Source organism: Oncorhynchus tshawytscha, unplaced genomic scaffold (genome assembly GCF_018296145.1).
Source record: "Oncorhynchus tshawytscha isolate Ot180627B unplaced genomic scaffold, Otsh_v2.0 Un_contig_2559_pilon_pilon, whole genome shotgun sequence".
Lineage (NCBI taxonomy): Eukaryota > Metazoa > Chordata > Actinopteri > Salmoniformes > Salmonidae > Oncorhynchus > Oncorhynchus tshawytscha.
Genome location: NW_024609677.1, coordinates 245114 through 269298, shown reverse-complemented (window position 1 = coordinate 269298; position 24185 = coordinate 245114). Strand labels below are relative to the sequence as shown.

The 24185-nt window shown below is 42.0% G+C and overlaps 1 protein-coding gene across 1 annotated transcript in view; it reads right to left on the bottom strand.

Annotated features, from left to right (window-relative positions):
• Positions 1-12608: 12608 nt before the first annotated feature.
• LOC121845457 (AP-1 complex subunit sigma-2-like) overlaps positions 12609-24185 on the bottom strand; it is a 34323-nt gene continuing 22746 nt past the window's right edge. Inside the window, exon 5 of the mRNA XM_042316881.1 lies at positions 12609-13127. Coding sequence (XP_042172815.1) covers positions 13092-13127 — 36 coding nt within the window. The 3' untranslated portion in view covers positions 12609-13091. The remainder of the gene's footprint in view (positions 13128-24185) is intronic.

The window sequence follows — 24185 nt, the reverse complement described above, 5'->3', positions numbered from 1 at the left end:
ACCCTTTGCCTTGATCAGGCTTTGCACACTCATGGCATTCTCTCAACCAGCTTCATGAGGTAGTCACCTGGAATGCATTTCAATTAACAGGTGTGCCTTGTTAAAAGTTCATTTGTGGAATTTCTTTCCTTCTTTAACGTGTTTTGAGCCAATCAGTTGTGTTGTGAAAGGTAGGGGTGGTATACAGGAGATAGCCCTATTTGGTAAAAGACCAAGTCCATATTATGGCAAGAACAGCTCAAATAAGTAAAGAAATGACAGACCATCATTACTTTAAGACATGGTCAGTCCATCTGTAAAATTAAGATCTTTGAAAGTTTCTTGAAGTGCAGTCGCAAAAAACATAAAGCGCTGTGATAAAACATGAGGATTTCCACAGGAAAGGAAGAGAATACATTTATTAGAGTTACCAGCCTCAGAAATTGCAGCCCAAATAAATGTTTCACAGAGTTCAAGTAACAGACACATCTTAACATCAACTGCTCAGAAGAGACTGCGTGAATCAGGTTTTCATGGTTGAATTGCTGCAAAGAAACCACTACTAAAGGACACCAATAAGAAGAAGAGACTTGTTTGGGCCAAGAAACACGAGCAATGCACATTAGACCGGTGAAAATCTGTCCTTTGGTCTGATGTGTTCTAATTTGAGATTGTTGGTTCCAACCGCTGTGTCTTTGTGAGACGCAGAGTAGGTCAACGGATGATCTCTGCATGTGTGGTTCCCACCGTGAAGCCTGGAGGAGGAGGTGTGGGGGTGCTTTGCTGATGACACTGCCTTTAATTTATTTAGAATTCAAGGCACACTTAACCAGCATGGCTAACACAGCATTCTGCAGCGATACGCCATCCCATCTGGTTTGTGCTTAGTGGGACTATAATTAGTTTTTCAACAGGACAATGACCCAACACACCTCCAGGCTGTGTAAGAGCTATTTGACCAAGAAGGAGAGTGATGGAGTGCTGCATCAGATGACTTGGCCTCTACAATCACCCGACCTCAACCCAATTGAGATGGTTTGGGAAGAGTTGGACCGCAGAGTGAAGGAAAAGCATCCAACAAGTGCTCAGCATATGTGGGAACTCCTTCAAGACTGTTGGAAAAGCATTCCAGCTGAAGCTGGTTGAGAGAATGCCAAGAGAGTATAAAGCTGTGATTTTATGTTATGTTTTATTTATTTCACATTTATTTAACCAGGCTAGTTGAGAACAAGTTCTCATTTACAACTGCGACCTGGCCAAGATAAAGTAAAGCAGTGTGACACAAACAACACAGTTACACATGGAATAAACAAACATACAGTCAATAATACAATAGAATAAGTCTATACACAGTGTGTGCAAATGAGGTAGGATAATGGAGGTAAGGCAATAAATAGGCCATAGTGGTGAAATAATTACAATATAGCAATTAAACACTGGAGTGATGTGCAAGTAGAGATACTGTGGTGCAAAGGAGCAAAAAAAACATTTTTTTTTATAACAATATGGGGATGAGGTAGTTGAATGGGCTATTTACAGATGGGCTGTGTACAGGTGCAGTGATCTGTGAGCTGATGCTTAAAGTTAGTGAGAGGGAGATATGAGTCTCCAGCTTTAGTGATTTTTTGCAGTTTGTTCCAGTCATTTGCAGCAGAGAAGTGGAAGGAAAGGCGGCCAAAGAAGGTGTTCGCTTTGGGGATGACCAGTGAAATATACCTGCTGGAGCGCGTGCTGCTATGGTGACCAGTGAGCTGAGATAAGGGGGACCTTTACCTAGCAAAGACTTATTGATGACCTGGAGACAGTGGGTTTGGCAACGAATATGTAGCGAGGACCAGCCAATGAGAGCATACAGGTCGCAGTGGTGGGTAGTATATGGGGCTTTGGTGACAAAACGGATGGCACTGTGATCAAGGCAAAGGGTGGCTACTTTGAAGAATCTCAAATATAAAATATATTTTGATATGTTTTTGGTTACTACATTATTCCATATGTGTAATGTCATCATTTTGATGTCTTCAGTATTATTCTACAATGTAGAAAATAGTAAAAATAAAGAAAAACCCTGGAATGAGTAGGTGTCCAAACTGTTGACTGGTACTGTATGTATATATATATATATATGTATATGTATATGTATATATATATGTATATATATGTATATGTGTATATATATGTGTGTGTGTACATTTATTTTACACAGGACTGTACTGCCATGAACCATGATGTAACAGTCTGGGATAAACCACCTCCTATAGACTACTGAGAGTCTGTTGCTCTGTTCCCATGGCACCATCAACCACTGTGTATTATGTTCAAGAATAATTGACTGTTTTATTTAGTAATTTATTGTGGCATTTTGATTATGTACAGAGGAGTAGGGTAGAACAGTGTTTTATTCTCAACTGATTATAGTTTCTGTCTTTAGTCAATACTGCATTTATCAACTATGCTTTATACCTCCACTTTGCAAAGCGCAATATATAATTAACATGACTGTAACTCTATTATCCTATTCATGTCAAATAATCCAAAAGACTGGCCTGATAGTTCAGTGAAATAAGGGTGTTGCTCTTTTTTTTTAAACTGGCAGCGTTTTGATGTGACGATGTTCTGTAAAAGTAGCAGCCTTTTGCTCTGATGATATTTTGTAAAACTAGCAGCCTTTTGATGTGATGTTTCATGCTGTTTCCTCATCTAGATTCTCTGTCCTGGAGCAGACTTAATTTTTATATTGAGAAGCATTAAGCTTATTGACACCTTGTGAAGACAGAAGAACACTACAGAGTTGCATCACTATATAAGGAATCAATGGTTAAATGGTTCCTGCTATATTCAAGGAGTACTTTGTTCAACAATGATGAAGACAGATTTAGCAAGGACTAGTCCACATCTGATGTGGCTGAGACGTCCTTTACTCATCTGTAGTAGTTCATCAGGTGCTGCTGTTTTATTAGGTGACCATTACTTCCTGCTTCTACTTCGCAAAGGTTTGAAGGAGTGTGATATAATGGACAGCATAGCCATGATCAGGGTTCAGGGCATTTCCCAAAGGTAAACTAAATTAGTGTTACATCGCTCTATACACACTGCTACACTGTCTGTCTATCAGATGTGCTGCTTTATATCAAATAAAAAGGCTGCTGAACTGAACGTGGGTGTGTTTGTGTGTGGGGTGTCATCAACACTGATCATGTTAATAACGGGGAAGACATCAAATCAAGCTTTATGTACAGTGCATTCGGAAAGTATTCAGATGCCTTTACTTTTTGCACATTAATTGCGTTACAGCCTAATTCTAAAATGTATTAAATAATTATTTTCCCTCATCAATCTACAAACACTACCCCAAAATGACAAAGCATAAACGTTATTTGAAATGTGTTAATAATAATTTTAAAATGAAATACCTTGTTTTGGCACACACCTGTCTATATAAGATCTGGGGGAGGGTACCAGACAATGTCTAGAGCATTGAAGGTCCCCAAGAACACAGTGACCTCCATCATTCTTAAATGGAAGAAGTTTGGAACCTCCAAGACTCTTCCTAGAACTGGCTGCCCGGCCAAACGGAGCAATCGGGAGGAGGGCCTTAGTCAGGGAGGTGACCAAGAACCCGATGGTCACTCTGACAGTTCTTCTGTGGAGATGGGAGAACCTTCCAGAAGGACAACCATCTCTGCAGCACTCCACCAATCAGGCCTTTATGGTAAAGTGGCCAGACGGAAGCCGCCACTGTGTTTTTTTGTTTTTGTAATGTATCCCCATTAGTTCCTGCCAAGGCAGCAGCTACTCTTCCTGGGGTTTATTATGTATCCCCATTAGTTCCTGCCAAGGCAGCAGCTACTCTTCCTGGGGTTTATTATGTATCCCCATTAGTTCCTGCCAAGGCAGCAGCTACTCTTCCTGGGGTTTATTATGTATCCCCATTACTTCCTGCCAAGGCAGCAGCTACTCTTCCTAGGGTTTATTATGGATCCCCATTAGTTCCTGCCAAGGCAGCAGCTACTCTTCCTGGGGTTTATTATGGATCCCCATTAGTTCCTGCCAAGGCAGCAGCTACTCTTCCTAGGGTTTATTATGGATCCCCATTAGTTCCTGCCAAGGCAGCAGCTACTCTTCCTGGGGTTTATTATGGATCCCCATTAGTTCCTGCCAAGGCAGCAGCTACTCTTCCTGGGGTTTATTATGGATCCCCATTAGTTCCTGCCAAGGCAGCAGCTACTCTTACTGGGGTTTATTATGGATCCCCATTAGTTCCTGTCAAGGCAGCAGCTACTCTTCCTGGGGTTTATTATGGATCCCCATTAGTTCCTGCCAAGGCAGCAGCTACTCTTCCTGGGGTTTATTATGGATCCCCATTAGTTCCTGCCAAGGCAGCAGCTACTCTTCCTGGGGTTTATTATGGATCCCCATTAGTTCCTGCCAAGGCAGCAGCTACTCTTCCTAGGGTTTATTATGGATCCCCATTGCCAGTTCTTCCTGGGGTTTATTATGGATCCAAGGCAGCAGCAGCTACTCTTCCTGGGGTTTATTATGGATCCCCATTAGTTCCTGCCAAGGCAGCAGCTACTCTTACTGGGGTTTATTATGGATCCCCATTAGTTCCTGTCAAGGCAGCAGCTACTCTTCCTGGGGTTTATTATGGATCCCCATTAGTTCCTGCCAAGGCAGCAGCTACTCTTCCTGGGGTTTATTATGGATCCCCATTAGTTCCTGCCAAGGCAGCAGCTACTCTTCCTGGGGTTTATTATGGATCCCCATTAGTTCCTGCCAAGGCAGCAGCTACTCTTCCTAGGGTTTATTATGGATCCCCATTAGTTCCTGCCAAGGCAGCAGCTACTCTTCTGGGGTTTATTATGGATCCCCATTAGTTCCTGCCAAGGCAGCAGCTACTCTTACTGGGGTTTATTATGGATCCCCATTAGTTCCTGCCAAGGCAGCAGCTACTCTTCCTGGGGTTTATTATGGATCCCCAAGTTCCTGCAAGGCAGCTACTCTTCCTGGGGTTTATTATGGATCCCCATTAGTTCCTGCCAAGGCAGCAGCTACTCTTCCTGGGGTTTATTATGGATCCCCATTAGTTCCTGCCAAGGCAGCAGCTACTCTTCCTGGGGTTTATTATGGATCCCCATTAGTTCCTGCCAAGGCAGCAGCTACTCTTCCTAGGGTTTATTATGGATCCCCATTAGTTCCTGCCAAGGCAGCAGCTACTCTTCCTGGGGTTTATTATGGATCCCCATTAGTTCCTGCCAAGGCAGCAGCTACTCTTACTGGGGTTTATTATGGATCCCCATTAGTTCCTGCCAAGGCAGCAGCTACTCTTCCTGGGGTTTATTATGGATCCCCATTAGTTCCTGCCAAGGCAGCAGCTACTCTTCCTGGGGTTTATTATGGATCCCCATTAGTTCCTGCCAAGGCAGCAGTTACTATTCCCGGGTTCTGGCAAAGTGAAGGCAATTTTAAAAACACTACAATACATTCTTAACAGATTTCACAACCCAATAAGTGTGTCCTTAGGCCCATACTGCAATACCACATATCTACGATGTAAAATCCATGTGTACGTGTGTGTATAGTGCGTAAGTTATCGTGTGTATGTATGCATGTCAGGGCTCTGTGCAGGCCAGTCCAGTTCTTCCACACCGATCTTGACAAACCATTTCTGTATGGACCCCGCTTTGTACACGGGTCATTGTCATGCTGAAACTGGAAAGGGCCTTCCCCAAACTGTTGCCACAAAATTGGAAGCACAGAATCGTCTACAATGTCATTGTATGCTGTAGCGTTAAGATTTTATTTCACTGGAACTAAGAGGCCTAGTCTGAACCATGAAAAACAGTCCCAGAACATTTTTACGAGCTTCAGCTGTGAACTTGTGTGGCCTACCACTTCGCAGCTAAGCCCTTGTTGCTCCTAGACATTTCCACTTTACATTAACAGCAGTTACAGTAGACTGGGGTAGCTCTATTTATTTAAGCTGATCCACCCCCTATAAAATAATTAAATAATAAAGCTGATCTAATAATACATGTTTTACAGTTTCAGTACTACCAAAGCATGTCCAGAAAGGAGACTAACGTGACTCAACGGTCACGTGGAATTTTACTGTGGTCATGACTCATGACTGCCGTTGTGGTGGTAATATGATCCCTTGATCCGAGGGACAATGCCAAATATTTTCAGCCTCCTGAGGGGGAGGACAAGTTATCGTGCCTTCTTCACGACTATGTTAGTGTGTGTGGACCATGATAATTTGTCTCTGACCTCCTCCCGAAAGGCTGTATCATCGTCGTTTGTGATCAGGCCTACCATGGTGAGTGTCATAAGCAAACTTAATGATGGTGTTGGAGTCGTGGGCGAACAGGGAGTACAGTAGGGGACTGAGCACAAAGCCCTGAGGGGCCCCAGAGTTGAGGGTCAGCGTGGGAGTTATGTTAAGACAGTCGGATACAGTGCATTCGGAAAGTTGAGACCCCTTGACTTTTTTCACATTTTCATACATTACAGCCTTACTCTAAAATGGATTAAATGTTTTTCCCCCTCATCAATCTACAAAGTACCCATAATGACATCACAATACCCCATAATGACATCACAATACCACATAATGACAAAGCAAAAAAAAAAACTTTTTAGAAATGTATCACATTTGTATAAGTATTCAGACTCTTTACTCCGTACTTTGTTGAAGCACCTTTGGCAGCGACTACAGTCTTGAGTCTTGTTGGGTATGATGCTACAAGCTTGGCACACCTGTATTTGGGGAGTTTCTCCCATTCTTCTCTGCAGATCCTCTCAAGCACAGTCAGGTTGCTGCACAGCTATTTTCAGGTCTCTCCAGAGATGTTCGATCGGGTTCAAGTCTGGGCTCTGGCTGGGCCACTCAAGGGCATTCAGAGATTGTACCAAAGCCACTCCTGCGCTGTGTTGGCTGTGTGCTTAGGGTCGTTGTCCTATTGGAAGGTGAACCTTTGCCCCAGTCTGAGGTCATGAGCGCTCTGGAGCAGGTTTTCATCAAGGATCTCTCTGTACTTTGCTCCATTCATCTTTCCCTCTATCCTGACTATTCTCCCAGTCCCTGCCGCTGAAAAACATCCCCACAGCATGATGCTGCCACCACCATGCTTCACTGTAGGGATGGTGCCAGGTTTCATCCAGACTTCACTCTTGGCATTCAGGCCAAAGAGTTCAATCTTTGTTTCATCAGACCAGAGAATCTTGTTTCTCATGGTCTGAGAGTCCTTTAGGTGCCTTTCGGCAAACTCAAAGCGGGCTGTCATGTGCCTTTTACTGAGCAGTGACTTCCGTCTGGCCACACTACCATAAAGGTCTGATTGGTAGAGTGATGCAGAGATGGTTGTCCTTCTGGAAGGTTCTCCCATCTCCACAGAGGAACTCTGGAGCTCTGTCAGAGTGACCATCGGGTACTTGGTCACCTCCCTGACCAAGGCCCTTCTCCCCAGATTGCTCAGTTTGGCCAGGCAGCCAGCTCTAGGAAGAGTCTTGGTGGTTCCAAAGTTCTTTGATTTAAGAATGATGGAGGCCACTGTGTTCTTGGGGAGTTTCACTTTCAGATAATCCTGTTTCGGAGCTCTACAGACAATTCATTCAACCTCATGGTTTGGTTTTTGCTCTGACATGCACTGTCAACTGTGGGACCTTATATAGACAGATGTGTGCCTTTCCAAATCATGTCCAATCAATTTAATTTACCACAGGTAGACACCAAGTTGTAGAAACATCTCAATGTTCAATGGAAACAGGATGCACCTGAGATTAATTTTGAGTCGCATTGCAAAGGGTCTGAATACTTTGTTTTTTACTTTTTATGAATTACCAAACATTTCTAAAAACGCTGTTTTTGCTTGGTCATTATGGGGTATTGTGTGTAGATTGATGATTATTTATTTTTTAAATCAATTTTAGAATAAGGCTGTAATGTAATGTAACAAGCTTCCAATTGGCTCATTCATCCCCCCTCCTCTCCCCTGTAACTATTCCCCAGGTCGTTGGTGTAAATGACAACATGTTCTCAGTCAACTTACCCGGTAGTTGGGCTCTGAATACTTTCCGAATGCACTGTACATTTTGAAATGTTGCATTTTGGTACGGGGGTCACCAAAACAGAAAGAGAAACACAACACTGTTTTGTCAATCATTCATCAATTATCAAGTTCAAATCAATTGCGCGAGAGGGAGATGACGTTGCACATTCTGTTAAAATGAACACAGCTCAAAAAAACATTTACGTAATCTGTGAATAATGTGTACGTCACTGGTAGGAGGACAATTTGTAGAAGACAGCTAGCTACAGCCAATGCGGTTGTGTAACGCAACACTTTTTTTGTTAATTCCTTCCATCAATATCACGCTGAAACCAATAGAACAGGGGGAAACGGTTGGGGGTCGAGCTGTTTAAACTAACACTATTCAAAGGCCACAGGGGAACTTGGAATAACCTATACATGGTTGGTTAGATGGGAACTTGGAATAACCTATACATGGTTGGTTAGATGGGAACTTGCAGAAGGCTTCTATTTATATTTTGGAATAGTGGATGTTGATTGCAGGAGGCTGCCATCACGGAAAGGGAACAAAACACTTTCTGTTAGGTAACCTCAAGGCATCATGACCCGCCATAGGATATCAACAGTTGCACATTTGTATTTGCTATTTAAGTGATAGTTTGACTGTCAAATCAGTGTATTGCTGTGTGGCCAGCAACTTTTCTAGAGAGACCGCCCCAAATTATTAGTGCCATTTGAGAAAGAAAATGAAAGCTGCGTTCTAAGTTCTGCGACCGCCAGCATGTCTGACAAAATCAACAGTACAAACCCAAAGATATTGATTGGTTTTAAGCAATTGATCTTCTGTCCTCGTGTTGGGTGTAAACTTTTATCCTAAGACCACCCATCTGAGGTAAAAAAATAATAATAATAATCAATTATCACATATTTCTCGCTAGTTTAACCATTTAGAGATTTTTAAAAAATGCACCTAAATACAATTTAACCAGCGCCTCTAGACTAGAGCCTCCACAGAGTGAGTGCAGCAGGCTGAACATCCAGGTGCTCTAGACTAGAGCCTCCACAGAGTGAGTGCAGCAGGCTGAACATCCAGGTGCTCTAGACTAGAGCCTCCACAGAGTGAGTGCAGCAGGCTGAACATCCAGGTGCTCTAGACTAGAGCCTCCACAGGCTCTGTGCAGCAGATTGAATGTTTTACATTGTCCTAAAAAAACTTAGAGTTTCCTATGGGGAAAATGAATGGGGAAAGAATAGGGTTTTGGGATAAATGGCAAAAATAAGGTCTGAGGTTAACACAGGTTTAGGAGATGTTATCGGTTTTGTCTGAGATATCAGTCCGTTAACACAACCTTTATATAAATGCTTAAGCTTATCCACCATTAGGTGGGGTTGGATAGTGTTAAACGCACTACTGAAGTCAATGTATACAATTTTCACTAGGCTTTTTGCCTGTTCTAAATATTGGTAGATATTCTTCAGCAAGACCAGTAACACACCTGGAGGCCCTCACCACATGGTGGGACTGTAATGTAGGCAGCAGTTTGTCATCTCACGGATTTGAGGAATAGAATACTTCCCCTTGAATACAATTCAAGTGGCAATTGTTTGTAACTTTATCCAACACATCCTCCATTGAAGACCGGGTATGGGCACATAACAGAAAACGCTCCCTCTCTGAAACATTGAGGATTTGTGGGCAAATAGGGTCATTGGAAACGGTACTAGGGAAACCTAACCAAAGAATGGATTGCTTACATGATAAGGAAACCAGTATGTAATTCCGTCATTTGGGTGAAGTATCCCTTTAAGAGCGCTAGCTCAGAATAATACAGCCATTTTGTAACATTTGTATCGTGGATTCCTCAATGGTTTCTATTGTCTTCTAAATCTCATGAACTCTTAAGTAGTGAAACTGATTAATGGACTATTTAATTCTGCAAATCAGATTAAGGGTGCCAGCATACAAACTATAAAAATAAACTAACTACCAGCCAATGACGAGCCAATATTAACTTTGTATTTTAATAGAGAATGTATCAACATTACACAGTAAACCATGGACTCTTCAGAGACAGGAGAATGTGTCAACATTACACAGGGAACAATGGACTCTTCAGAGACAGGAGAATGTGTCAACATTACACAGTGAACAATGGACTCTTCAGAGACAGGAGAATGTGTCAACATTACACAGTGAACCATGGACTCTTCAGAGACAGGAGAATGTATCAACATTTTAGTGATCATGCCAGAGAAGCCAGTGTTTGGAGGATATATTGGCACGGGTGTTGTTAGGCCCAGCAAATCATCCCAATATATCCTCCAAACACCAGCTTCAAGGGAACTATCACTTTTATACAAAGGTTTACCAACATATTCAAATAAATGATAGACATGTTTTCATTAACTTTATTTTAATGAATTTATTCATATTATTTAATCCTTCCACAAGATATAGTCCTGAGACAAATCAACGGTTGCTACCCAAGCCGCCTGGTCATTCGTTCTATCGGTTCGGTTGCCAGAGACGCGACCCAGTCGTTCAGTCTTTTTGTTCTGTATCTATGGACGTATCCCAGTCGTTCGTTCTAAATGTTCCATACTGGCTAGCAACGTTCTTCTCCCTTGCTTTCTAGCTAGCCAACTACGGCTAACTTACAGTCACATCAAACAGTGCAACCAGAATAACAACAAAAGAGGTGCATTTGCATTTGTTTAAGCTGTTTTCTAATGACATTTATTTGGATACATCCATAACACTGAGCTAATGATGGGCAATTTCACCTGGTGTAGAAAATGTGCTCTCTCGTCAGGACACTGTTGTTTAGAGGAGCCAACAAGACAGCTAACACAATAACTTCAAACCAAATCAGGAAAGATAAACTAGCTGCACTGATTCATTTTACCTGTTTTCTATTGATAGTTCTTTGTATATACAGTTGAAGTCGGAAATGTATATACACCTTAGCAAATACATTTAAACTCACCTTTTCACAATTCCTGACATTTAATCCTAGTAAAAATTCCCTGTCTTAGTCCAGTTAGGATCACCACTTTATTTTAAGAATGTGAAATGTCAGAATAAGAGTAGAGATTGACTTATTTGAGCTTTTATTTATTTCATCACATTCCCAGTGGGTCAGAAGCTCACATACACTCAATTAGTATTTGGTAGCCTTGCCTTTAAATTTTAACTTGGGTCAAACGTTTTGGGTAGCCTTCCACAAGCTTCCCACAATAAGTTGGGTGAATTTTGGCCCATTCCTCCTGACAGAGCTGGTGTAACCGAGTCAGGTTTGTAGGCCTCCTTGCTCGCACAGTTCTGCCCACACATTTTCTATAGGATTGAGGTCAGGGCTTTGTGTTGGCCACTCCAATATCTTGACTTTGTTGTCCTTAAGCCATTTTGCCAAACTTTGGAAGTATGCTTGGGGTCATTGTCCACTTGGAAGACCCATTTGTGACCAAGCTTTAACTTCCTGACTGATGTCTTGATGTTGCTTTAATATATCTACATCATTTTCCATCCTCATGATGCCATCTATTTTGTGAAGGGCACCAGTCCGTCCTGCAGCAAAGCACCCCCACAACATGATGCTGTCACCACTGTGCTTCACGGTTGGGATGGTGTTCTTCGGCTTGCAAACCTCCCCTTTTTTCCTCCAAACATATCGATGGCCAAACAGTTCTATCAGACCAGAGGACATTTCTCCAAAAAGTATGATCTTTGACCCCATGTGCAGTTGCAAACCGTAGTCTGGCTTTTTTATAGCGGTTTTGGAGCAGTGGCTTCTTCCTTGCTGAGCGCCCTTTCAGGTTATGTCGATATAGAACTCATTTTACTGTGGATATAGATACTTTTGTGCCTGTTTCATCCAGCATCTTCACAAGGTCCTTTGCTGTTGTTCTGGGATTGATTTGCACTTTTCGCACCAAAGTACGTTCATCTCTAGGAGACAGAACGTGTCTCCTTCCTGAGCGGTATGGTGGCTACGTGGTCCCATGGTGTTTATACTTGCATACTATTGTTTGTACAGATGAACGTGGTAGCTTCAGGTGTTTGGAAAGTGCTCCCAAGGATGACTTTCTAAGGTCTTGGCTGATTTCTTTAGATTTTCCCCATGATGTCAAGCAAAGAGGCACTGAGTTTGAAGGTAGGCCTTGAAATACATCCACAGGTACACCTCCAATTGACTCAAATTATGTCAATTAGCCTATCAGAAGCTTCTAAAGCCATGGCATCATTTTCAGCAATTTTCCAAGCTGTTTAAAGGCACAGTCAACTTAGTGTATGTAAACTTCTGACCCGCTGGAATTGTGATACAGTGAATTAATCTGTCTGTAAACAATTGTTGGAAAAATTACTTGTGTCATGCACAAAGTAATGTCGAAAAATGAGTTTTAATGACTCCAACCTAACTGTATGTAAACTTCAGACTTAAACTGTATCCATAAAAATTATGCTGTTTCATGATTTTGACTGGCTGAGAAAAGCTGCCTGCCTGTCTGTCTCATCCCGACACCCGTTCATTACTATGTTCATTACTATGGGACAGCTGGAGATTGAATTTGAATTGAAACAATGTTGCAAATGTCTGAGAGACAGACAGCAATGTTTATACAAATCTCCACTGTTAAAACTAAATGTTAGTCTAAAAGAAATATGAGCTGGGCTGATGAGACAGTGGAATGTGCAGTCAGATGGAACAGAGTAAATGGGCATTTTAACGGCATAGATTTTGCCGGTAGTCACTTGTGGAACAGACCGGCTGGAATGCAGATTTAACCAATCAGCATTCAGGATTAGACCCACCCGTTGTATTATACACAGTAAACCATGGCCTCTTCAGATAGACAACAAACAGTGGAATCAGCTGATGGAAGTATGTGAGAAACTGAAAATGTAGACCAATGACCTTTGACGATGTAGCCGTAGTCCTGTGTGGATCAGTTGGTAAAGCATGGCGCTTTAGGGGGCTGAGGATGAGGAGCCAGGTGCTGGAGGGACCATGTGCTGGGGGAGGGGCTCCGCATGCAGAGTGGACAGGACAGCAGTGGAGTGGTGACAGCAGTTGTGGACGTTTAGTACACAGGCACATTAAAGTACTCATGACGGGGCTGAGGGAAAAAAAGATGCACACAGCTGTAAGACAACAGCCATCTCAGGTCCCACCCCACCCTGACCCACGACAGACAGACACATACAGCATCGACATGACTGGGCAATGAGAGGGAGCAGGACACGGAGCAGCAGGCAGAGCTTCATAGAGTAATAGACTACAGACCTGCACACTGTGAATAAAGGCCTTTATAATAATAATAGGGTTTTGAAGAACAGTCAAAATGTTCTGTAAAGGCAAACTATCATTGTTGGCTTTAACCTGAGATTTGTTTAAAGTGCTAAACAGACTTCACAAGATTACAGGTTAGACAAGTGTACACAGACAAAAACACAGACACAAACACAGACACAAACACAGACACAAACCCAGACACAAACACAGACACAAACACAGACACAAACACAGACACAAACACAGACACAAACACAGACACAAACACAGACACAAACCCAGACACAAACACAGACACAAACACAGACACAAACACAGACACAAACACAGACACAAACCCTCACACACTTTTTTCCAGTGACATAAAAACATTTAGCCTTCCACGAATACGAAACATTACAACAGATGGGACCAGATATGGGTTTGATGCACAACAACAGACTTCATAAGTAGGGGTTGAGACAGGACCAACAGACTTCATAACTAGGAGTTGAGACAGGACCAACAGACTTCATAACTAGGGGTCGAGACATGACCAACAGATTTCATAACTAGGGGTTGAGACAGGAACAACAGACTTCATAAGTAGGGGTTGAGACAGGACCAACAGACTTCATAAGTAGGGGTTGAGACAGGACCAACAGATTTCATAACTAGAGGTTAAGACAGGACCAACAGACTTCATAACTAGGGGTTGAGACAGGACCAACAGACTTCATAACTAGGGGTTGAGACAGGAACAACATACTTCATAAGTAGGGGTTGAGACAGGACCAACAGACTTCATAAGTAGGGGTTGAGACAGGACCAACAGACTTCATAACTACAGGTTAAGACAGGACCAATAGACTTCATAACTAGGGGTTGAGACAGGACCAACAGACTTCATAAGTAGGGGTTGAGACAGGACCAACAGACTTCATAACTAGGGGTTGAGACAGGACCAACAGACTTCATAACTAGGGGTTGAGACATGACCAACAGACTTCATAACTAGGAGTTGAGACAGGACCAACAGATTTCATAACTAGGGGTTGAGACAGGACCAACAGACTTCATAACTAGGAGTTGAGACAGGACCAACAGATTTCATAACTAGGGGTCGAGACATGACCAACAGACTTCATAAGTAGGGGTTGAGACAGGACCAACAGACTTCATAACTAGGGGTTGAGACAGGACCAACAGACTTCATAAGTAGGGGTTGAGACAGGACCAACAGACTTCATAACTAGGAGTTGAGACAGGACCAACAGACTTCATAACTAGAGGTTGAGACAGGACCAACAGACTTCATAACTAGGAGTTGAGACAGGACCAACAGACTTCATAACTAGGGGTCGAGACATGACCAACAGATTTCATAACTAGGAGTTGAGACAGGACCAACAGATTTCATAACTAGAGGTTAAGACAGGACCAACAGACTTCATAACTAGGGGTTGAGACAGGACCAACAGACTTCATAACTAGGGGTTGAGACAGGAACAACAGACTTCATAAGTAGGGGTTGAGACAGGACCAACAGACTTCATAAGGACCAACAGACTTCATAACTACAGGTTAAGACAGGACCAATGAGACAGGAGACAGGACCAACAGACTTCATAACTACAGGTTAAGACAGGACCAATAGACTTCATAACTAGGGGTTGAGACAGGACCAACAGACTTCATAACTAGGGGTTGAGACATGACCAACAGACTTCATAACTAGGAGTTGAGACAGGACCAACAGATTTCATAACTAGGGGTCGAGACATGACCAACAGACTTCATAACTAGGGGTCGAGACATGACCAACAGATTTCATAACTAGGAGTTGAGACAGGACCAACAGACTTCATAACTAGGGGTTGAGACAGGACCAACAGACTTCATAACTAGGGGTTGAGACAGGACCAACAGACTTCATAACTAGAGGTTGATGCACGAATAGGGTTGCAAAGGGTCGGAATTTTTCCGGAAATTTTTCATGGGAAGTTAAGCCCAAGAATTTGGGGAAATTTGCTTAAATTCATCAAAAAAGTTAGCTTATAACAGTGAACCTTTTTTGTGGGATACACATAAGGCCTAGGTCTTAGCATATTGTGGTTAAACTATCCCCAATTCAATGGAATTGCAACCCTCTGCATGCACAGTGCATTATTCCACAACATGCACAGCTGATTCTCAAGATCTTGCACACTAATGAGATGCTATTGAGCCCACACTACTACACTGTCTGAGCCAAGGACTACATGCTTTCTGCTAAGTTTTGATTACAATACTGGGTAGGGTGAATATATTTTATGACATGCATGCTTTTTTGTTAATTAGTCAATAGTAGCCGACAGCGAAGTGTGTTTAAATCATTTCTAACTTGTTAATTTCTGCTAGTTAGTTTTTGCTACCATGTGGGTTTTACCTTGATTGAGACTGCTAATTGAGGAGTGGTAATTCACCTGTTTCCATACATGTTTCATATTAAAACATTTATCTTACAAAGGAGTTGTTTAATCTAATCTATTTATCTGTACATGGAATTGTATTTGTTTTTTTAACTTATTTTTCCCTAATCTTTACAGGAAAATGCCACAGGCTCTATCTGATGTGTGGAGACATTTCACTGCAGCTAATGTAGAAGAAAAAGCTGTGTACATTTGCAAATACTGTGCCAAATCATATGTGAAGAATGCAACAAAGATACAGAAACATCTGGCCAAGTGCATAAAGTTCCCTCAGAGCTCACAACAAGCAACCTCTGACAAAAGTCCCTCTACTTCTATTTGAGGTGTAAATGATGAATCAGACACCTTATCGATAGCAACAGCTCATGGTCCTCCAAGAATCATACATTTGTTTGGCTCAATGGAGGAACGTAGTCAGAGAAATGCTGATGAATGTCCTGCTCGAGCTGTGTATGCAACTGGTTCACCTCTGATGCTCACAGGCAATGTGTATTGGAAGAGATTTCTGAACGTTCTTCACCCAGCATACACCCCTCCAACCAGACATGCTTTATCTACTCATTTGCTAGATTCAGAGTTCAAGTGATGGTCAAGCAAATCATAGAGAAAGCAGATTGTATTGCAATCATCCCTGATGGGTGGTCTAATGTCCGTGGGTAAGGAATACTTAACTACATCATCTCCACCCCTCAACGAGTATTCTACAAGAGCACAGACACAAGGGACAACAGACAAACCGATATCTACATTACAGATAAGCTGTAGGCAGTCATCAATGACCTTGGACCACAGAAGGTATTTGCACTGGTGACAGACAATGCTGCGAACATGAAGGCTGCTTGGTCTAAAGTGGGAGGAGTCCTACCCTCACATCACATCCATTGGCTGTGCTGCTCATGCATTGAGTCTGCTCCTCAAGGACATCATGGCACTGATACAATGGATACACTCTACAAGAGAGCCAAGGAAATGGCTAGGTATGTGAATGGTCATCAATCTACCTCACCAAGAAAAGTGAGAAGAATAAGATCACCACATTGAAGCTGCCCAGCAACACCCATTGGGGTGGTGTTGTCATCATGTTTAACAGTCTCCTGGAGGGAAAGGAGTCTCTCCAAGAAATGGCCATATCACAGTCTGCCAATATGGACAGCCCCATCAAGAGGATCCTGCTGGATGATGTATTTTGGAGAGAGGGGTAAGCAGCCTGAAACTCCTGAAACCTATAGCAGTAGCCATTGCACGGATTGAGGGAGACAATGCCATCCTGTCTGATGTTCAAACTCTGCTTGCAGATGTGAGATAATAAATCCATACTGCCCTGCCCACTTCACTGTTGCTCCAAGCAGAGGAAACTGCAGTTCTGAAATACATCAAAAAGCATGAAGACTTCTGCCTAAAGCCCATACACACCGCAGCGTACATGTTGGATCCCAAGTATGATGGCAAGAGCATCCTGTCTGGTGCAGAGATCAACAAGGCCTATGGGGTCATCACTACCGTGTCTCCCCACCTTGGCCTGGATGAGGGCAAGGTTCTTGGCAGTCTGGCGAAGTACACTTCCAAGCAAGGGCTTTGGGATGGAGATGCAATATGGCAGTTGTGCCAACATATCTCATCGGCCACCTGGTGGAAGGGACTTTGTGGATCTGAGGCTCTTTCCCCTGTTGCCTCCATCATCCTCCAAATCCCACCAACATCAGCCACCTCAGAGCGCAACTGGTCCTTGTTTGGGAACACACACACCAAAGCACGCAACAGGCTGACCAATACAAGGGTTGAAACATTGCTGGTCATCTGAGCAAATTTGAGGCTTTTTGAGCCTGACAACGAGCCAAACTCAAGAAGGTTGGAAAGGGACAGTGAAGATGAGGCCTCAGAGTCTGTTCAAGAGGTGGACATTGAGGAGGTCCAGGGAGAAGACATGGAAGCCTGAGAGGAAGACAACTTTAGTTTCTAGACTATCATTTTACAGATGTATGTTGAAAATGTTTTTGTGAGATGTGATGGATCTTTGGGGATCATTCCCCTCCTGTACTCCTTGTTCACTCATAGCTTCACGGCCAGGCACGACTCCAACACCATCATTACACTTTCAGATGACACAGTGGTAGGCCTGATCACCGACAATGTCGAGACACCGGCAACGTCGTGACCTGTTCACCAGACGTGCTATCTGTCCCAGACCTGCTGTTTTCAACTCTCTAGAGACAGCAGGAGCGGTAGAGATACTCCGAATGATCGTCTATGAAAACCCAACTGACATTTACTCCTGAGGTGCTGACCTGTTGCACCCTCGACAACCACTGTGATTATTATTATTTGACCCTGCTGGTCATCTATGAACATTTGAACATCTTGGCCATGTTCTGTTATAATCTCCACCTGGCACAGCCCAAAGAGGACTGGCCACCCCTCATAGCCTGGTTCCTCTAGGTTTCTTCCTAGGTTCTGGCCTTTCTAGGGAGTATTTCCTAGCCACCGTGCATCTACACCTGCATTGCTTGCTCTTTGGGGTTTTAGGCTGGGTTTCTGTACAGCACTTTGAGATATCAGCTGGTGTAAGGGCTTTATAAATACATTTGATTTGACAGGAGGAGGTCAGAGACCTGGCCGTGTGGTGCCAGGACAACAACCTGAGTTTCAAGTTTGGGGAAGATCATTTTCACCATAAAAATGCCCCTTTGTAATAAAAGCATTAGATGCATATTCGCATTAGCGGTGACTTTTGAGAATGGTGTTTGAGCAAATGTATTGCATTTTGGAACATAATAGCCTACTGCTGTGAGCGCATATAGCTCTTTTGGGGTGTGCGTATTGCTGCAATTATAATGTGAAGAAATAGCCTAATAGTTTAATAACATTTTAAGTTAAACGTTCTGATCTGTTGCGTCAAACTCATTGCTGAAAAAAGTTTTTGGGATGCTAGTGGTTGTATTAATTTGGGATGTATCATCTCTCACAAGTATGTTTTTTGGGGGAGGGGGGCATTACAGCCACACAAAGGGGATGTTGCCGGGAAATTCGAGGCATTATCAAGTTCTTGTCTCATTGTGAATGAGAGACTGATGAAGTGTTTACAGCCAGCGCAGAAAACTAAGCAGAACTCAGGCCTTTCAAGCAACTTTTTTCAAATCATCATTAGAGTCTCATCATGTAGCCTTACAATATATTAAATATCAAAACATTTATAGCCCAACATTTGTAGAACAACTAAAGTTACATGAATAACTCTACATGAAGCATATAGGAGGACCTGTTTCTTTGTTAAAGACACATCAGGCCCTAACATAAGACAATTAAGAGTATGCTATTCTGTTCTTCTGAAATAGACAACATTTTCTTCATTTATTGTGATTTATTGTGATTTATTGTGATGGTGTAGACTATATTACATGGATTTATTGTGATGGTGTAGACTATATTACATGGATTTATTGTGATGGTGTAGACTATATTACATGCTTTTATTGTGATGGTGTAGACTATATTACATGGATTTATTGTGATGGTGTAGACTATATTACATGGATTTATTGTGATGGTGTAGACTATATTACATGGATTTATTGTGGTGGTGTAGGTAGACTATATTACATGGATTTATTGTGATGGTGTAGACTATATTACATGGATTTATTGTGATGTGTAGACTATATCACATGGATTTATTGTGGTGGTGTAGGTAGACTATATTACATGGATTTATTGTGGTGGTGTAGGTAGACTATATTACATGGATTTATTGTGATGGTGTAGACTATATTACATGGATTTATTGTGATGGTGTAGACTATATTACATGGATTTATTGTGATGGTGTAGACTATATTACATGGATTTATTGTGGTGGTGTAGGTAGACTATATTACATGGATTTACTGTGATGGTGTAGACTATATCACATGGATTTATTGTGATGGTGTAGGTAGACTATATTACATGGATTTATTGTGATGGTGTAGGCTATATTACATGGATTTATTGTGATGGTGTAGGTAGACTATATTACATGGATTTATTGTGATGGTGTAGACTATATCACATGGATTTATTGTGATGGTGTAGACTATATCACATGGATTTATTGTGATGGTGTAGACTTATATGGATTTATTGTGATGGTGTAGGTAGACTATATTACATGGATTTATTGTGATGGTGTAGGCTATATTACATAAATGTATTGTGATGGTGTAGATTATATTACATGGATTTATTGTGATGGTGTAGGTAGATTATATTACATGGATTTATTGTGATGGTGTAGGTAGATTATATTACATGGATTTATTGTGATGGTGTAGGTAGATTATATTACATGGATTTATTGTGATGGTGTAGGTAGATTATATTACATGGATTTATTGTGATGGTGTAGGTAGATTATATTACATGGATTTATTGTGATGGTGTAGACTATATCACATGGATTTATTGTGATGGTGTAGGTAGATTATATTACATGGATTTATTGTGATGGTGTAGGTAGATTATATTACATGGATTTATTGTGATGGTGTAGACTATATCACATGGATTTATTGTGACGGTGTAGGTAGATTATATTACATGGATTTATTGTGATGGTGTAGACTATATCACATGGATTTATTGTGATGGTGTAGACTATATCACATGGATTTATTGTGATGGTGTAGACTATATCACATGGATTTATTGTGATGGTGTAGACTATATCACATGGATTTATTGTGATGGTGTAGACTATATTACATGGATTTATTATGATGGTGTAGACTATATCACATGGATTTATTATGATGGTGTAGACTATATCACATGGATTTATTGTGATGGTGTAGGTAGATTATATTACATGGATTTATTATGATGGTGTAGACTATCACATGGATTTATTGTGATGGTGTAGACTATATCACATGGATTTATTGTGATGGTGTAGACTATATCACATGGATTTATTGTGATGTTGTAGACTATATCACATGGATTTATTGTGATGGTGTAGACTATATTACATGGATTTATTATGATGGTGTAGACTATATCACATGGATTTATTATGATGGTGTAGACTATATCACATGGATTTATTGTGATGGTGTAGGTAGATTATATTACATGGATTTATTATGATGGTGTAGACTATCACATGGATTTATTGTGATGGTGTAGACTATATCACATGGATTTATTGTGATGGTGTAGACTATATCACATGGATTTATTGTGATGGTGTAGACTATATTACATGGATTTATTGTGATGGTGTTGGTAGATTATATTACATGGATTTATTGTGATGGTGTTGGTAGATTATATTACATGGATTTATTGTGATGGTGTAGACTATATTACATGGATTTATTGTGATGGTGTAGACTATATCACATGGATTTATTGTGATGGTGTAGACTATCACATGGATTTATTGTGATGGTGTAGACTATATCACATGGATTTATTGTGATGGTGTAGACTATATCACATGGATTTATTGTGATGGTGTAGACTATATTACATGGATTTATTGTGATGGTGTTGGTAGATTATATTACATGGATTTATTGTGATGGTGTTGGTAGATTATATTACATGGATTTATTGTGATGGTGTAGACTATATTACATGGATTTATTGTGATGGTGTAGACTATATCACATGGATTTAGTAGTATTTTTTAAATGTTCCAAAGGTGTGGAAGCCAGGAGATGATGCTAAATGTGTTTATGTTCAGTAACGGTCAATTACCTTGAGACCGGCAGTTATTTTCTTGACAATCACCGGCTGGCAAAATTTCCGCCCTAGTCGCGCTTCCCTCGACCCTGCACCGAAATCTGTTTTTGTTCGTTTGTATATTTCATTGTGTCCTCCCGTGTGCTTCTTCTCCTTTGACCAGTCTTAAGAGAAGTCTGAGGTTTTGAATAGCGGTGGAAAAGGAGAAAATAAAACTGGCAACCTGCTGTTGACCTCTTATTTTGTCACTCAACCCAAACTTTAAGAACCTGTATGCATGGTAAGCAGAGCTCCCTTTTTTAAAAACCTTTATTTAACTAGGCAAGTCAGTTAGAACAAATTCTTATTTACAATGACGGCCTAGGAACAGTGGGTTAACTGCCTGTTCAGGGGCAGAACGACAGGTTTGTACCTGCAACCTTTCGGTTACTCGTCCGACGCTCTAACCACTAGGCCACCCTGCCGCCCCTTAAACCTTATCCAATCAGTATACAGAGAGAAACTTTTCTTATCCATTCAGAATACAGAGAGAAACGTTCCTTATCCAATCAGTATACAAAGAGAAACGTTCCTTATCCAATCAGTATACAGAGAGAAACTTTTCTTATCCAATCAGTATACAGAGAGAAACGTTCCTTATCCAATCAGTATACAAAGAGAAACGTTCCTTATCCAATCAGTATACAGAGAGAAACTTTTCTTATCCAATCAGTATACAGAGAGAAACGTTCCTTATCCAATCAGTATACAGAGAGAAACTTTCCTTATCCAATCAGTATACAAAGAGAAACTTTCCTTATTCATGTAGTGCTGAGTGTGTATTTAGAATCGGCTCAGACGCCAGTATTTTAACAAAGCGTTGTGGTCGCTTACTCTACAATACCACTGAGCTGCTCCACAGTTTCATTAAAATAGTTTCATCATAAGCCCTGAGGTATGCCTTCCTTCCTCCATATTAATTAGTGCATCATGCGCTACCATATGGCATACACTACTCCTAGCGACCTAAGCCCCCATTCTCATTTCACTGGAATGTTTTCTCCCCTCCTCTGAAATATGCCCCCTGCTGAACACTTAGATACTCAGACATGGCCAAAACCCGTCCAGTTTGGGTTCATGTCCGATGATGACTGACTGGCTGTTGCCATCTACTTTCCCCATAGCATTACAAGGTAAACAGTATGCTACATGCAGTCACCGAATACAGCACACTGAACACCATGCAGAGTGATTGACTGACTGGTTTACACCATACTGGCTGGTTCACACATTCTGACTGGCTGGCTGGTTCACACCATGCAGAATGATGACACTGACTGGCTGCTTGGTTCACACCATGCTGACTGGTTCACACCATGCAGACTGGTGACTGACTGACTGGCTGGCTGGTTCACACCATACTGACTACTGACTGACTGATTCACATCATGCTGACTGACTGGCTGGTTCAAACCATGCTGGCTGACTGACTGGCTGGTTCACATCATACTGACTGACTGGTTGGTTCACTCCATGCAGACTGACTGACTGATTGGCTGGCTTACACCAAGCTGACTGGCTTGCTGGTTCACACGATGCAGACTGATGACTGACTGGCTGATTCATAACATGCAGACTGATGATTGACTGGCTGGTTCACACCATGCTGACTGACTGACTGGCTGGTTCACACCATGCAGAGTAACTGACTGGCTGGTTCACACCATGCTGGCTGGCTAGTTCACACCATGCAGAGTAACTGACTGGCTGGATCACACCATGTAGAGGAACTGACCGGCTGGCTGGTTCACACCATGCTAAATGACTGGCTGACTGTATCAGTCATACAACACTCCACTCTGAACACCATGCAGACTGACTGACTGACCAACTGGCTGGCTGGTTCACACCATGCTAAATGACTGGCTGACTATCTGTCATACAACACTCCACTCGGAACACATTGCACCATGGTATTTACCCAGCAGGACCTGGTGTAAAGGGGAAGTACTCCAGTCTGCTATAAGATCTCCTCATTAGGTAAACCTCCCCAGTCCTCATTCTGGATCTACAAACACACAACCTGCCAATCAGAGAGGTTTCTCAGTGGTCAACTGAGCAGAGAGAAAAAAAAACTGTCGGGGGCGGTTCTCTTCTGCACTGTTGAACCAATCCAGTAAATATGAAGGTCATGTACCCTGGGTCTGATGCTAAAGACTATGTACCCTGGGTCTGATGCTAAAGACTATGTACCCTGGGTCTGATGCTAGAGGCCATGTAGCCTGGGTCTGATGCTAAAGGCTATGTACCCTGGGTCTGATGCTAAAGACTATGTACCCTGGGTCTGATGCTAGAGGCCATGTAGCCTGGGTCTGATGCTAAAGGCTATGTACCCTTGGTCTGATGCTAAAGGCTATGTACCCTGGGTCTGATGCTAAAGACCATGTACCCTGGGTCTGATGCTAAAGGCTATGTACCCTGGGTCTGATGCTAAAGACCATGTACCCTGGGTCTGATGCTAAAGGCTATGTACCCTGGGTCTGATGCTAAAGGCTATGTACCCCGGGTCTGATGCTAAAGGCTATGGTGGTCTGGCTCCTGCAGGGTTAATGGACTGTACCTGGGAAGAGATGGATCTGAAAGTCTACATTCTGTAAATCATAGCATAGAGAACAAGGCAGTAGTGAAAGAGTGAGCGAGAGAGAGATGTCTGGGTTATCGTAGATTAGAGA